The following is a 14,428-nucleotide window of genomic DNA, read 5'->3' as shown; positions in this document are numbered from 1 at the left end:
GACATTACCTCTCTGTGCTGTAAGACACAAAGATATAATAATAATATATAAGATTTTAAGATATTCTGATTATGTATAATGTAAGACAATTAATTAAATGCTTCCCACAGTGGTTAGATTAGACTAAAACATTTCTCTCTCTCTCCTTCTCTCCCCCCACGTCACACACAGATCCTTTTCCACACTCTCTCTTTCCCACCCTACACTTTGAGAGGTGAAGCCTCTTTGTGCAAACATCCCAGAGGGACCACCAGCCTGGCCTGCCTGCCTGGGTGGGTGGAGGATGTAAGGTCATGGAGTTAGACTAAGTGCTTTTGAAACACTCCTGTTTTGGCTCAATAGAAAACACATTTACAGGCACAGTTCCTCTTAGTGCGTCAGTACAGCCATGTCCCTGACCCACCCCGAACCCACCCAAACCCACCACCCACCGCTGATGAAGTTTGGAATGGACTTGTTACTGTTTAAAAAAAAAAAAATCAATCCAAATAAAATTTGCCTGATATGGTCAAAACATCTACTGGCTTTGTAGTCAGGACTCTTTTCAGGACATTTAACTGATGCTTTTATCCAAAGCAACCTACAGTTATGACTAAACACAACTTAGTTAATTGAGGGTTAAGGGTCTTGCTCAGGGGCCCAACAGTGGCGGGACTTGAACTGGCAACCTTCTGATTACTCCTCCAGCACCTTCACCACTGAGCTACTACTGTGATCGCATCTATGCTCCCTCTCCGATCTCACAAGCACCCTCAATGCTCTCAAGTGACGGAGCACTCTCTCCGCTTGGCTGACCCCCACCCCACCGTTCCACTTCCCAGAAAGCATCCATCCGCCATTCCACCTCTAACACACGCGCACGGGTCAAAGATCAAAGGGCGAAGTGCTGGCAGGGGGACAGATACGTACGCTGTTGACGGGGGCGACCTGATATCCATAAAGCTGCATGCTCTACCCCGGGCACGGGTGGGGGGGGTAGGGGGGGCATTCGGAGGGGAAGAGGAAGAGGAAGAGTTAGAGAGGAAGAAGAGGAACACATGTTAGAACAAGCAGAGACAGGAAGTGGCTGGACCAGAAAAGAGAAATATTTACACTCCTTTTCTCTTGGACAGACGCTATAAGCTCCCTGGCTTGCATGAGAACAATTACTTTTTTTCGCAATGCCACTGTATCACAACAGTCCGATTATAGCAGGGAAAAGCGTGCCAGCTGGTCACTTTTATTCTGTGATGTTAATAATAAACTGAAAATAATGGTAAGGATGCTTGTGTGTGTGTGTGTGTGTGTGTGTGTGTGTGTGTGTGTGTGTGTCACAATATCCTTACAATAACAGTGAAAATATTCATTCAGCAAACCATGATTCCACTGATACAGGTTACCATGGTGAGAAAATATGAACACGCCCAACAAGAGGTACTGCTCTCTTTACTGTAAAATAACCAAGAAAAAAAAAAACCACTTGTTTGGGATTTTTATCAGTTTAAACAACATTCTTCAGTCAAAGTGAAATTCCATGCCTTGTGCGCATGCGTGTGTGTAGTATCTTGTGTCTCCTCCCTAGAGTCTCATGTTTACATGGCCGTAGACCATCTGTTCATGGGAGGTGTCATCCAACCATGAAATACTGGTGAACTGCAGCCATTCTGGATCCTATACCTGATGGACACTACACATCATCTGGGGGCCATTTTGGCTCCCTCTCTGACTCCTCAGGCCAACAAACTCTAAAGTCACTAAACACTGCGCAACTCGTAGGTCTATAGAACATCATCTGGGTAGACAATCAGAAGTTAGTCTAGTGCTCATCTTCTGTATAGTCTAACCCAACAAATCCAGCTTCTAACCCAACAAACCATGATTCTAACCCAACAAACCTACCTCCTAACCCAACAAACCATGATTCTAACCTACCAATCCCATCACCTATCCAACACCCATTTAGTGACTCAACACCCATCTTCTCACCAACACCATCGTCTGGTTCCTCTCACTCAGGATGGGTCTGCCCAGCACGGCTGACCTAGCAGACCTACCCACCGACTCCCATACGTGGAGCCCATCCCTGTGCCTTCTTACCAGCTGAGCCGACTTCTCTGTGTCACCTTTCCTCCCTCTCTTCTCATTCTTCTTCCTGAAGATCTCCTGGAGCTGGGGAGAGGGAGAGGACACCACATGAGACGCTCGCCAATCAGTAACCAATTAAATCAAATCTATTCATAAATGAATCAGTCATCTGAGCGATGCATTCAAAATACTTTTCTCTAAAGAAATTCCAAATGGAAATAAACTGATGCTGAATAAAACACCAGAAGAAGTTCTAGCAGGCCTTAGTCTAGGTTCTGGTTCTGGAGGACTAACTGTGATAGGTCTAGGCCTAGTCATCCTTCCCAAACCTGTCTGAACCCAACCCAAGGGACACAGCCTACTGCTTTAGGTGAACTGAGGGTCAGATTCAGAACCAGATGTTTAATGGCTGAAAGACGTGTGTTGTCTCACCACTAGAAACTCGCGCTTGTCCACCATCTGGTTACCATCGGCGTCGAACATGTTGAAGGCGATTTTAAAGCCGGCATGGGGCTCTGAGAAGAGAGACAAGCGAGGCATGGAAACCAGATTCTAGAACCTCACCAAGCATTCTAGAATCAAGCTTTATATCCACTGTTCATCAAGCATTCTAGAATTCAATTATATTCCCTCTGTTCTGTGTCTATAACATTCAAAAACATGAGGACCTGGGTGGGAAAATATAGAGACATGAAAGGTGAAACAACACTACTGGACTACGAGCTATTAGATGGCTGGTCAACTAGAAGCCCCCCCCACAAATACCACCGTGGACACTTTCCAGCGGCAATATGTTTCAGAGGGTCAGAGATATTTTTGCCTGTTCTGTAACAGAAAACACTTGAACCATGTTTGCGCAAAGTTAAAATGAACAAACTTGATAAAAATGCCACTTCTGACTAAACCCCCCCAGTTTCGAATACCCCCCACCCCCTGGGGTTTTGTCGAGTGTGTCTACGGTGTCCCCTCCCTGCTTGGAGCCTGCAACCTGTTCCTTTAATCACTTTCCCCAGGTGTGTGTTTGAACTTTGCTAAGGGCCCGCACGTCTCCATGGCTGCCGTGTTGCCATGGGAACGGCGTGCTCTGGCCGGGGTGCCGATTGAAGTGCATCGTAGCGGTGGGAGACGGCGATGACACGCGCAGCGTAACCCCAGCAACGTGCAATCCAAAAAGCGACTGCACAAACACCAAAACTAAACTTACGCACGCGTATTAAACACACACACACACACACACACATCTGTCTGTAGACTGTGTGTGTACGCAGCCTTGGCCTCCGTGTCTTAACCGTCTGTCCACTTTACGTGGACGTGAGGTCACAGCAGTCGCTCATGCTCCTTCACCACTGCGACACACTCTTCTGGGGCCTCTCCCATTTCACACTGCGACCCGCCGGCGGGCCGTGACCCCTGACTCTGCAGTTTCTGGTGACTATCTGCCTTTAAGGGTCCCTCTTTTCCACTTTCACTCTTCTGTGTCTGTTCATCTGTCTCTGTTTGTCTCAGACGAGCGTATGGGGCGTGTGGGCCAGTCTGGGTCCGGTACACTGTAAACCCTGGCACTGATAAGGCTGGGACTTTGGAAATGATACATTTGTAACAGTGAGACTGAGAGAGAAAGAAAGGATGAGGGAGTGAGAGAGAGAGAGAGAGAGAGAGAGAGAGAGAGAGAGAGAGAGACAGACAGACAGACACAGAGAGAGAGACAGAGAGAGAGAGAGAGAGAGAGACAGAGAGAGACAGAGACAGACACAGAGAGAGAGACAGAGAGAGAGAGAGACAGAGAGACATAGAGAGAGAGACAGAGAGACATAGAGAGAGAGACAGAGAGACAGAGAGAGAGAGAGAGAGAGAGAGAGAGAGAGAGAGAGAGAGACAGAGAGGAAGCAACAGGACAGAGGCCTGAGCTAAAGTGAGATATAACTTAGGTAGGTAGGTAGACAGATTCAATATTCAAAACTGTACTGAAATACACAAAGTTTCCAGAGAAACAGGACTTCAGTACAATTCTGAGAGAGAGAGAGAGAGAGAGAGAGAGAGAGAGAGAGAGAGAGAGAGAGAGAGAGAGAGAGGGAGAGGGGGGGGGCTTCTACTCACTTGTCAGGATGCAGAGCAGGAAAAGATACTCTGTGTAAGCGATGATCCCTGTAGGGGAAGATCAAAGGGTCACATGTGTGCCGCTAATGTACAGTATCACACTAACAGCCCCCAAATGGTCTACACCCCACGCCCTTCCTCTCCCTCCTCCTCCTCCCCCTCCCCTCATGCCCCATCTCAACCGGGAGCACCAGCAGGCGGCCCGTCTGAAGGCCGGATTAAAATGTTTACTGGTTCTCAAAGCCCGGGGGTCTCGCGGATACAGGCGGACGGGGCCGGGCGGGGCTGGGCGGTGCGTTTTTTTGTGCTGTCCTCAGACGGCGGTGAGTAATCCCTGCTGTCATGGCGATAAGATCTAAAAAGGGTCTGGCTCCAGCCCACACACCGGAGCCCGACAGAACCAAGACCAGCCCACACACCGGGTCCAGACAGAACCTAGACCAGCCCACACACAGGGCCCAGTAGACCCATTACTGGCCCAAACGCAGGGGCTCAGTAAACCTGCGGCAGGGAGGTAGGGGTTTCTGAGAGGCTGCAGTCAGAAGGAGAGGACAAGCAAGACTCAGGGGTACATGCTGTGTTAATGAGGAGCTGTCCCTCTCAGAGAGACAGAGAGAGAGAGCGAGAGAGGGAGAGAGAGAAAGAGAGACAGAGAGCGAGAGAGAAAAGATAAAGAAAGAAAACTAAGAGACAAACTCAAAGTGAGAGAGAAGAGGGAAGCTCTTGAGGATTTGTAAAGAGAAGAGGTGTGTGTGTGTGTGTGTGTGTGTGTGTGTGTGTGTGTCTGTGTGTAGACAGCAGAACAGATAGTTCTGGGTGACAGATCCAAGTGTTCGTGGAGAGTATCTTCACACCTGCAGGAACAGAATCTGATGCTCTAGGTGCAGTTCATTCACACAAACACCCAGAGGAGCTTCTTCCCACAGGCCATTCGGGCCCTGAATCAGGGAAACTGATAAACTGTGGGGACCACCACCACCATGTAACATGTAACTGTAAATATGTTCAATTGTAAGATGGAACTGTACATTGTGTACATACATATATACATATCCATATATACATTGTACGTTGTGTATATAAACATACTATACATATACTGTACATACATTGTTAATATATTTTGTATATATATAGATATATATTTCTTTATGCACCCCTGTTTTTTCTCCTCAGTTTGGACAGAGCACTCTCTCAGAGCACCATTTCACTGCGAGTTATACTGTGTATGACTATGTATGTGACAAATAAACCAAACTTGAAACTTGAAACACACACACACACACCGGCAAATTCGTCAGGAATTCCCAGAATCCCATTCAGCCTGATCAGTTTCTAAAGTTCTAGAACTACTCCATAGCAGTGGTTACGGGCTAGAACGTTCTAGACCTCCCCCATGGAAGTGGTGATGGGTTAAAGGCTATAGAACTACCCCATATGAGTGGTTATGGGTTAAAAGCTTTAGAACTATCCAACGGAAGTAGTTATGGGTTAAAGCCTCTAGAACTACCCCATATAAGTGGTTATGAGTTAAAATTCTAGAGCCCCATTGCTAATCTGGGGTCTCTCTCCTTCGCATACTTCTCACTGTGCTAATCAGTAGGTGCATCAATGCATTAAACCTTAGAACAAGCGCTACCATGCGGCGGCCCCTAATGCAGCTCTTACATCACCATCTTCCATCATGGCTGCCGTCCAAGGTAAAGATAACACGGTATGTTTGGGTCTGAGGGCGTGTTGAGGCCTTGGTGTAAGCTCCCAGTGACAGGACCTCACAAAATCTCTGCGGAAGGATTCTCAAAGGTTCTAAAAGTGCAGCGTGGCTGTCCTGCCTTCAGCAGGAGACGTTTCACTCCGAGGCATCTTCCTCGGGCCGTGTCTGGGATCTTTGCTGACATTAGCGAGCAGCAACGAAGCGATTTCTACAGAGAATGTGTTCAATTCGAGTAGTTAAAGTTTTTTGAGAGCATTCTTACATATGTAATATGCCGATTCAATAACAGTGTTTTTATTTTTTTCCGGAGCTCCCGGGATAAAAGGGTGTCATGTCTCCCACTCCGTTCAGTCCAGGATAGCGCAGGTGCAGCCGTGACCTTTCCTAGTATGACCTCCAGCTAACCTACGAACATCTTTGTTTGACAGAATGAACCATTCTATCACTTCTAAGGTTTGTTTGTAATGATATTATTTGAATCATCCTCTAGAGTCCAATAAAAGAAAGGCCTCACATTTGTGCATGTCAGGCAGAGAGCATTCTATACACACACACACACACACACACACACACACAATTATGCTTTGTTCAGTTTTAACTTCACTTTCATTTTAGCTTAAGCCTACTGTGAAGTGTATATTCTATTCACTATTATCAATATTATCACGTTTTGCATATTACACTGTCTATTTTGTCATAAACGGACTCGTTAAAAATGACACGTGATCCTCATCGTTTTTCCTTCTAGAGCTCCCGGTTCCCAGTTAAGTTGTGGAACGTGTTCATTCCCCATGACCGGGCAGCACCACCACACTACAGACAGAAACACAGACAGAAAGGTGTGTGACGGCATTCTGGAAAGGGTTAAACCTCCCCACGGTACCCTCACATCCTGCGTGTATCCTCCCCTGGAAACTTCAGTCCGCTAACTCTGATTCGGTCATGACCGCGGCGACCGCACCGACTCCGTGCACACACGCCGCAGCTTAACGTCGGTCAAGACAACAACATAACGCACCAACGCCAAATTACAGTGCTGCCTGTATAATAACACACAATAATACTCATTATGAGCACGAGGGGGAAAGACCAGAACTCAGGCAGACTCTCTTTAGCAGGTCTCGCTGAGGTTACAGACAGCGCGTGTATAATTATCACTGTGGGGAAATCATTACGTGCTGCTACAATCTACGGACGGCAGCCGACATTTTAAGCGCATCTCTCTCACCAACAGTCTTTCTTACAGTTGTATATTTATTTATTTCTTTATTTGGCCTTCTTTTGAGTGTAATTTAATTTTTTCAAATTGGCATGCAAAAGCGTTGCTAGCTCCTAGAGACAAGGAGAGAGAGAGAGAGAGAGAGAGAGAGAGAGCGAGAGAGAGAGAGAGAGAGAGAGAGCAAGAGCGAGAGGGACAGAGAGAAAGAGAGAGAGAGAGAGAGAGAGAGCAAGAGAGAGCGATACAGATTACAGGCTGCTACCCAACAGACAAGTCCAGATATGTTATTATTAGAAGTCAAGTCACGCACGGCAGTAATAAGCAGGAAGCGCTAATGTCCACACACAAACGTCCAGCTGACACCGGTGACAACTCTCCAGCTCTGTGTGATACTGGGACTCGACTGCTGGACTGGGACGGTGACCAGCATCCCTGCTGGGGAAGCCGCTAGAACCTTACCTCGCTCCCGCAGGTTCCGGAAGAGTTTGGAGGTTCCTTTCCACACGGGAGGAGTGTCCGACAGGATCTTCTCCAGCTCCTGTTCCGAGGACATGGAGATTAGACATACAGGTGACTGATGTTTCTTTAAAGTGGACACATTTGTTGTGTTACTTTCTTTAGCGTACACGTTCGCTGGCACACTCCACACACACTCCGCACACACACTTCGCGCACACTCTGTATATGACAGTGGCCACTTCCAGCGGCTCATTCGGCTACTCTGAATGAAGACGTTTGCCTGCACGTTGGAGCTGTGAGCAGGAAGAGAGGAAAAGGGGGTTCCCCCCTTTTAACAGACCTGTTTAGTGAGGGATCTCCATGGCTTTTTATCTGGTTGTGATGACGATGATATGGATAACGGGGAGAGAGACAGAGAGAGAGAGAGAGAGAGAGAGAGAGAGAACATGTGAATTTGTTAGACAACATTAGCATGACCAATTCCATATGCAGCATCTAGAGATTTGTTTTTACAGAATTCTCTACACAAATACACATCAAACTGCCTTCATACCTTTGGAATCAAGAAATCAACCCCCCGGCACCAGAATTACATGTGATGCCATGTTTAGCAGGTACTAGAGACCCAGCACAACAGGACAGTATGTATTGCAACATCTAAAACCAGGACTTGGTCAGGCTGGCCTTTTGTGCCTGCTAAGTCCACCAACAGCGCCGGAAAAGGCTCTCAGTACCCTTAAGTTTCCGTCCGCGTTCCTCTAACAAACACACTATGCCCTGGCACACACCTGTGTATGGCTCACGGTTCCTGTAGCACGCTTGGGACACTAGTTCCAGTATGGTACTGTAGGGTCTTCGGAGCGTCAGTACAGTAGCAGCGCTCTTTAAACGCTTTTACATATCTCTGCCCATTCGGACCACGGCGGTTTAGCCCCGCCCACTTACACCGCAGTTCTCAAGACTTATACGTAGCCATGCAGATACTGCATATTTAATCAGGGTTAAACAGAGGCTGAAAATGGCCTGTAAAAATTAATTATTAATTTATTGTTCTGGAACGTCCGAAAGACGTTGTAAGTGGACATCAAAGAAAACATATAGAATAAGAGAAAACTGTAGGCTAAGGGCCTTAGCTGTCCACGGGTGGGAATTCGAGGATTTATTTTAGATTCCCAATCCAGCTCTCAACTAATTTCTTCCCAGCTCCAAACTAACGAAAGGCGAATTTAGCTTCACCGTCTTCGTCACGCGAGCTGGAGCAGAGCACGAGGGTCTCGTGCTGGGAACCCGTGAGCCCGAGCGCCTAACGCAGCTCTCGCTGTGCACGAGCGTATTCTACCGTTCGTGCCTAACTCTTGGACAGCCTGTTTAAACAACAGTGCGTCTGAACAGCCAGCAAGTACTTCAAGGTGAGGAAGATCTCGAGATGAGGAAGACCTTGAGCAAACGCTGTTCGGGGGCCGGTACTCACGCCGAGGCTCGCTCATGGTGACCGACTCGATGAAGTTCTGCGGGGTCATGTACAGCTGTCCCCCGTACTCCACAGAGCTGAACAGGCGAAAGCGATGCTCGTGAGACGACATGTAGACTCCGCCGTCATCCTCCAAGTCCAGCGGCTCAGCCTACAGCGCACCGACAACCGGTGGCGCGCGGAACAAGGGGCGGACAAACACGAGCGCGCTTTAGGGATTTAAGATGTTACCAAAATATGATGCAAAGTATTTAGAACTTGCTCTTCGTGTATTTCCAGAAAAGCCTCACACGCCTCCCCACTTTTAAAAAAGGAACGAGCTAACGAACTGGATTGCAAAATTACGTCGCAGCCTCGCGGTTATAAAAAGTCCATGCCCTGAGAAATACCAGAGCAGAGGAGGAAAATATTTCCGCGTGTTTGCATATAAGCATCATTTGACGTTTCAGGGCGTGCTGAGTTTACGGTAACCAGCGGCCAGCCGAGTGCGTTGTAACCTCGCCACTGTGTCGTTACCGAGGCCAAATGTCCACTCAGAGTCTCGGTTCCAGTAGCAATCGGACCGTAGTGTTGTGTGGAAAATCGAAACATGAAGAGAAAAAAAAAATCAGTATTTTTATTTTTTCGACATCTCTTTCCGAAGGCCTACCTTAAGAACAAAGAAAAATATGTTGTATTTAAAACATGTTAGCGTTCTATCGTGTGTTTGTTCTGAAATCGTGACACAATACAACACAATAACGCGTAAAGGGCATTTGACACATTAAAGAACTGAATAAAGTTTGTAAACGCGCCACACTTCAAAACACTAAACGTCTTTCATCCGCATTCACCCACAATAGTCGAAGAACAAAGATTAGTTACAAGCCTCCTTTGAAGTGGCAAACCAACATAAAAGACAAAAAAAAAAAACAGGAGGACAAGACGAAATCTAGCATAACATTCTAGCGTAACATGAAAACACAACTTTTGCTAAACGAAAAATGCTGACCACAACGTCGCGCGCCCCACTGACATTTTACCAAAGGGGGAAAAATCGCAGATGCAGCAGCTGCCGGTTACGTTTAGTGACTCTTCGCTGTAGCACGACATGCAACGATTTCTTAACCCCGCGACGTGGAGATGCCCGCGCATCACTGCAGGCAACAGCCTGGCGGTCATTTGCGCCGGTCGGTCGATCTCGCTCTGTCGCGGTATCCGTTCAGCGCTGTCCCCGCGTGGAACGACCCAGCGACAGTTCCATTGCACGCAGTAAAGCGATTTTAGGACGATTCTGCTATGTCAGTGATGTCTTTAATAAAAGCAAAATAACCGATGCTTGACGACGAGCGGAGCTGGTCTTGGTTCGTATCACTTTGAGCTGAAAATCTAACACGAGCGTTAAGAGTCCCCCTTCGTAGGTATAACGTTTCTGAAAGCCGCCTATACGTGGCTATGTTAAGCTTCGTACCTTCTCCTTGGCCGCTACAGCGGGCAGGGACGGGAGCAGGGCCCGGCTGTTGACTCGGCTCTGTAGCGCTCCGTGCTCCGCGCCGGTCTGCCGGTAACACAAGTAGATCGCGGCGCCTCCGGCTGCGACTACACCGAGCCCGACGGCAGCTCTCATCCTGCGATAACGGATATTCGCCGCCTTCGGTCCGAACAGGTCGTGTCGAGGAGCGGTCCAGACCCTGGACGTGCTCAAAATCGCCCCTATTCTGCGCAGAGCGGCCATTGCTGTGAATGAATTCGGGGAGAATTTGGTTCTCGCTTATCGCGAGATATGGCGCACGCCGTTCCAGACTCCCCAGTCGCGTTTACTCAAAGCGCGTGTTTGAACCCGAATCCAAAACATGCGCGAGCGCTTGAGGATGCTACAGATTACAAACTTTATGGCAACGTAGATGATTAACTCGAGCTTTCTGTTGCCTTCGAAGCTTTGAAAAAATCTGAATGAAACCTCACGCCGGAACTCAGAACTTTCGAATATTTCGAATATTCCCTTAAACATAAGAATGTTTTGTCTCGAGGATTTCAAAGTCAGGAACAATCAGCCTCGGGTATTTTCTCCTTTTGTTCAAACGTTAGATTTGCTCACTCTCTGAGCACAGAAAAAAAAAGTATGATGTACCCCCAGTTCAGAACAGGTACTGTCATGCGCTCTGAACATCACACGCTTGCCTTGTAAAGCCATTACGACTATATTTAGAGCGCGCATCTGTTCCTTTGTACGATTTCGGTATTCGTGAACCTTTTTTTTTCACGAAAGGTAATGAACAATTATTCAAAACACCACACGTTTACTATTGACCCCGAGAACAATTCATCTACTGCCATCGGTGTCACGCGATTTGGCAAGTAACTGACATCTCTATTGCTCATGATCGATCCGCCGCGCGCGTGGATTGATTCTTAGTTAGCTGGCGGCATTGATTTTGTTCTGAGGTATTTCACGAAACCATAAATACAAATGAGCTCGGGGAAACCGTGTGGGGGAACGCGTCACCCGAGAGGGCCGTTGATAAATGACTTACGTGTCTAACCGGGTGCGCTCATTTGCGTGCAGTCAATTGGCATTTAATGGCATCGCTCGCTATCGTGTCCCTCACGTAAAGACCAGCGCGAGGTCATATCCGCACGCTTAATTTTTCAACGCTGCCCTGAGACAAGTTATAAGACGCAGTGGTGGGGAATTTCTAAACCACGTGCCCTGCAGTATCAGAGCGATTTGCCATCAAACGGGTTTTCTCCTTTGTGCTAATGGCCCCTCTTAACTTCCCTGCGAAGAAAAACTAACGCTGGCTTAAAAAACTTTGATCTTCCCGATCTTTGATTCTTTACTTAAAGCCCAATTAAGAGAACGGCGTTCAAAGAGCACAAAGCCCCGTAAAGCAGCTGACAGCGAGAAGTTTGGATTTGCACAATCTTTTATGGGCGAAAAAGTCACCCGTGCCTCTGAAACAAAAATGTATCGATCTTGAAAGTTTTAGTCACTATACGATGTGACTATACGATGTCACTATACGATGTGACACGACACCGCAAAACGCAGAAAGGAAAAATCACTTGTTTCGGTACTGCATACAGATATAGTCAGTCAGTCAGTCTCTCTCTCTCTCTCTCTCTCTCTCTCTCTCTATTGTGCAAGCTCCACCCTCTCTCTCTTTTCTATTTTCTCCTCCCTGGCTTCCACCTGCCTCGTCGCGCACTACAGTGATTTACCCGCGCGGCTATAGCGCGCGAGTACACTTGAACCCCGGGGAGCGGAGCGGTACGGCGCCGTTGCACACTGCGCATCTCTGCGACAGCGCGCGAGGTTTTCCTTATAACCTGCACTCTTCTGCACTCTCGTGCATTTCGCAAAGATCTTTCGAACCTTTGGACTCGTGTCGGGGTTTTTCTCTCTCGCTCTCTCTCAGCTCTGCTGTTCGCACTTCAACAATTTTCTGCTTCACTTGGACGACCGTGGGATGTAGATGAAACCGATCATCAAAGCTGCGACGAGGATCAAAGGATCAAGGAGTTATGTTTCAAACGGACATCTTTAAAGGCCTCAATTTGCATATGTCAAGAGGGCATTTGCATATAGAGTATATTTAAGGTGAAGTCTCGTTGCCAAAAGGGTTCATTTACAGCACATGCTGTAAGCGCCAGAAGGAACCGCATCAGTGCGAGTGAGTGCTGGATATAACAGGAGAGAGAGCGAGAGAGAGAGCGAGAGCGAGAGAGATAGAGATAGAGATAGAGATAGAGAGATCCAGGCGGAGATAAACATAAACCAAAGGACTCTCCTCCAGTCGGTAACTTTTTCCTCGTGGCAGCGCGGCGGGCGCATCGGGTCGCGGGGATGGGTGCAGTGGGAGAGGTTATCGGCAGCCTGTCTCACAGCTTGGAGAGCTTCGCACACGGACCTCATTTCTTCCTCACGCCCCCCGGGGACCCCGCTGCGTTGATCAGCGAGCACCTAGTCTCCGCGGACCTCGCGCACCTTAAAGGGATCCTCCGGCGGCGGCAGCTGTACTGCAGGACGGGATACCATCTCGAGATCCTGCCGGACGGAACAGTCCAAGGCACAAGGAAAGACCACAGCAAATTTGGTATGTTCCATTATTCGTGGTGTTATAATAATAATAATAATAATAATAATAGTAGTAGTAGTAATAATAGTAATAATACGTATATTATTATTGCAGTTTAAGTATAATAAAGTTTGTTCAGCTACTTTAGTTTTGTCAGTTATACAAGGTGTACCGTCCCAGTTTAATGTGTCCGCATGTCATAGATTAAGTGGGGCAGTAAACAGTGCGCGTGAAAGGGGTATTCGTAATACGCGATCTGCCGTTCTCTTCGCATCGCCGCGCGACTGGAAACTAACGCGTTCTTTTCTTTTTCTTTTCCTTTTTTTTTTTTTTTGCCCGCAGGCATTCTGGAATTCATCAGCCTCGCGGTAGGGATCGTGAGCATCCGCGGCGTGGACAGCGGGCTGTACCTGGGCATGGACAGCAAGGGGAAGCTTTACGGCTCGGTAAGTGCGCACAAGCACGCGGACACCCCGCCACGTCTCATCCTCCCCCTGCTACCCCCTGGCAGCGCGCCGAAGGATAATGTGACTGTTACGATCATGTGTAACTTAATGGCGATTGTATCAAGTTGCAGTAATATTAACGTGCAATAACACGTAGCAAACAGCAGGGGGCAGGTGCTATACTATATATATACTACACTACGCTGTCAAACTGTACTGGACTCCAGCCCTCGGGGCCTTGACTTACCGTTTGTCTTGCTGTTTTTCCTTATGTCACCTCACGCACCCCTCCCCCCACTTCCTCTTCCCTGCAGGAGAAGCTGAGCGCAGAGTGTGTCTTCCGGGAGCAGTTCGAGGAGAACTGGTACAACACATACTCCTCCGACCTGTACCGCCATGGTGAGAAGGGGTCACACTACTACGTCGCCCTCAACAAGGACGGGACGGCGCGGGACGGCGCGCGCGCCAGGAGGCACCAGCGCTTTACCCACTTCCTGCCCCGGCCCGTCGACCCCGAGCGCGTGCCGGAGCTTTACAAAGAGGTCCTGGGGTACAGCTGAGCTCACCCCCACCCCCGACAACCCACACGTCTCCGCGTCTGTTATGAGCCCCGCCGTGTACCAAGATCCCAGGTGCCTGAACGTGACCCCTCAGCGTGGGGTAGCGGCGGGAAGCTGAGGGTCACTCTCAAGGAAAGACCTCCACATGCCCCCCCCCCCCCCCCCCCCACACACACCCCCGAGTGAGGGGGCGCTGAACTGACATGTCGGTTCGCGTTGGACTACCAATTGGGCTGTGCTCATTATCACATGCAAAGACACGAGAATTATTCATAGCAGAGTAACACAGGGACAGTTTTGATTGGCAGGGATGGCAAAGAAGTCTCAAGGTAATAGCCTG

At 48.3% G+C, this 14,428-nt stretch overlaps 2 protein-coding genes across 7 annotated transcripts in view; one reads left to right on the top strand and one right to left on the bottom strand.

Moving 5' to 3' along the window:
* micu3a (mitochondrial calcium uptake family, member 3a) overlaps positions 1-10,800 on the bottom strand; it is a 19,876-nt gene extending 9,076 nt beyond the window's left edge. For 2 of the 6 annotated variants that reach the window (XM_035530237.1, XM_035530238.1), the window contains exons 1-7: positions 10,475-10,799; positions 9,025-9,175; positions 7,894-7,925; positions 7,554-7,632; positions 4,162-4,209; positions 2,497-2,579; positions 2,077-2,148 (exon numbers count right to left, since the gene is read on the bottom strand). In XM_035530237.1, the coding sequence (XP_035386130.1) occupies positions 2,077-2,148; positions 2,497-2,579; positions 4,162-4,209; positions 7,554-7,632; positions 7,894-7,925; positions 9,025-9,175; positions 10,475-10,738 (729 nt within the window). In that variant the 5' untranslated portion in view covers positions 10,739-10,799. Of the gene's footprint in view, positions 1-909; positions 952-2,076; positions 2,149-2,496; positions 2,580-4,161; positions 4,210-7,553; positions 7,633-7,893; positions 7,926-9,024; positions 9,176-10,474 lie in introns of all 6 variants that reach the window. The other 4 variants (XM_035530235.1, XM_035530236.1, XM_035530239.1 and 1 more) reach the window with 4 other exon arrangements.
* A 1,469-nt stretch (positions 10,801-12,269) lies between these two features.
* On the top strand, positions 12,270-14,218 carry fgf20a (fibroblast growth factor 20a). Its single transcript, XM_035530141.1, has 3 exons — positions 12,270-13,100; positions 13,425-13,528; positions 13,843-14,218. Exons 1-3 carry the CDS (start codon positions 12,851-12,853, stop codon positions 14,086-14,088), a joined length of 600 nt encoding a protein of 199 aa, XP_035386034.1. The 5' UTR covers positions 12,270-12,850; the 3' UTR covers positions 14,089-14,218.
* Positions 14,219-14,428: the final 210 nt, after the last annotated feature.

The sequence above is a fragment of the Electrophorus electricus genome, chromosome 9, assembly GCF_013358815.1.
Source record: "Electrophorus electricus isolate fEleEle1 chromosome 9, fEleEle1.pri, whole genome shotgun sequence".
Taxonomy (NCBI): domain Eukaryota; kingdom Metazoa; phylum Chordata; class Actinopteri; order Gymnotiformes; family Gymnotidae; genus Electrophorus; species Electrophorus electricus.
This window is presented reverse-complemented; position numbering and strand designations above follow the sequence as displayed.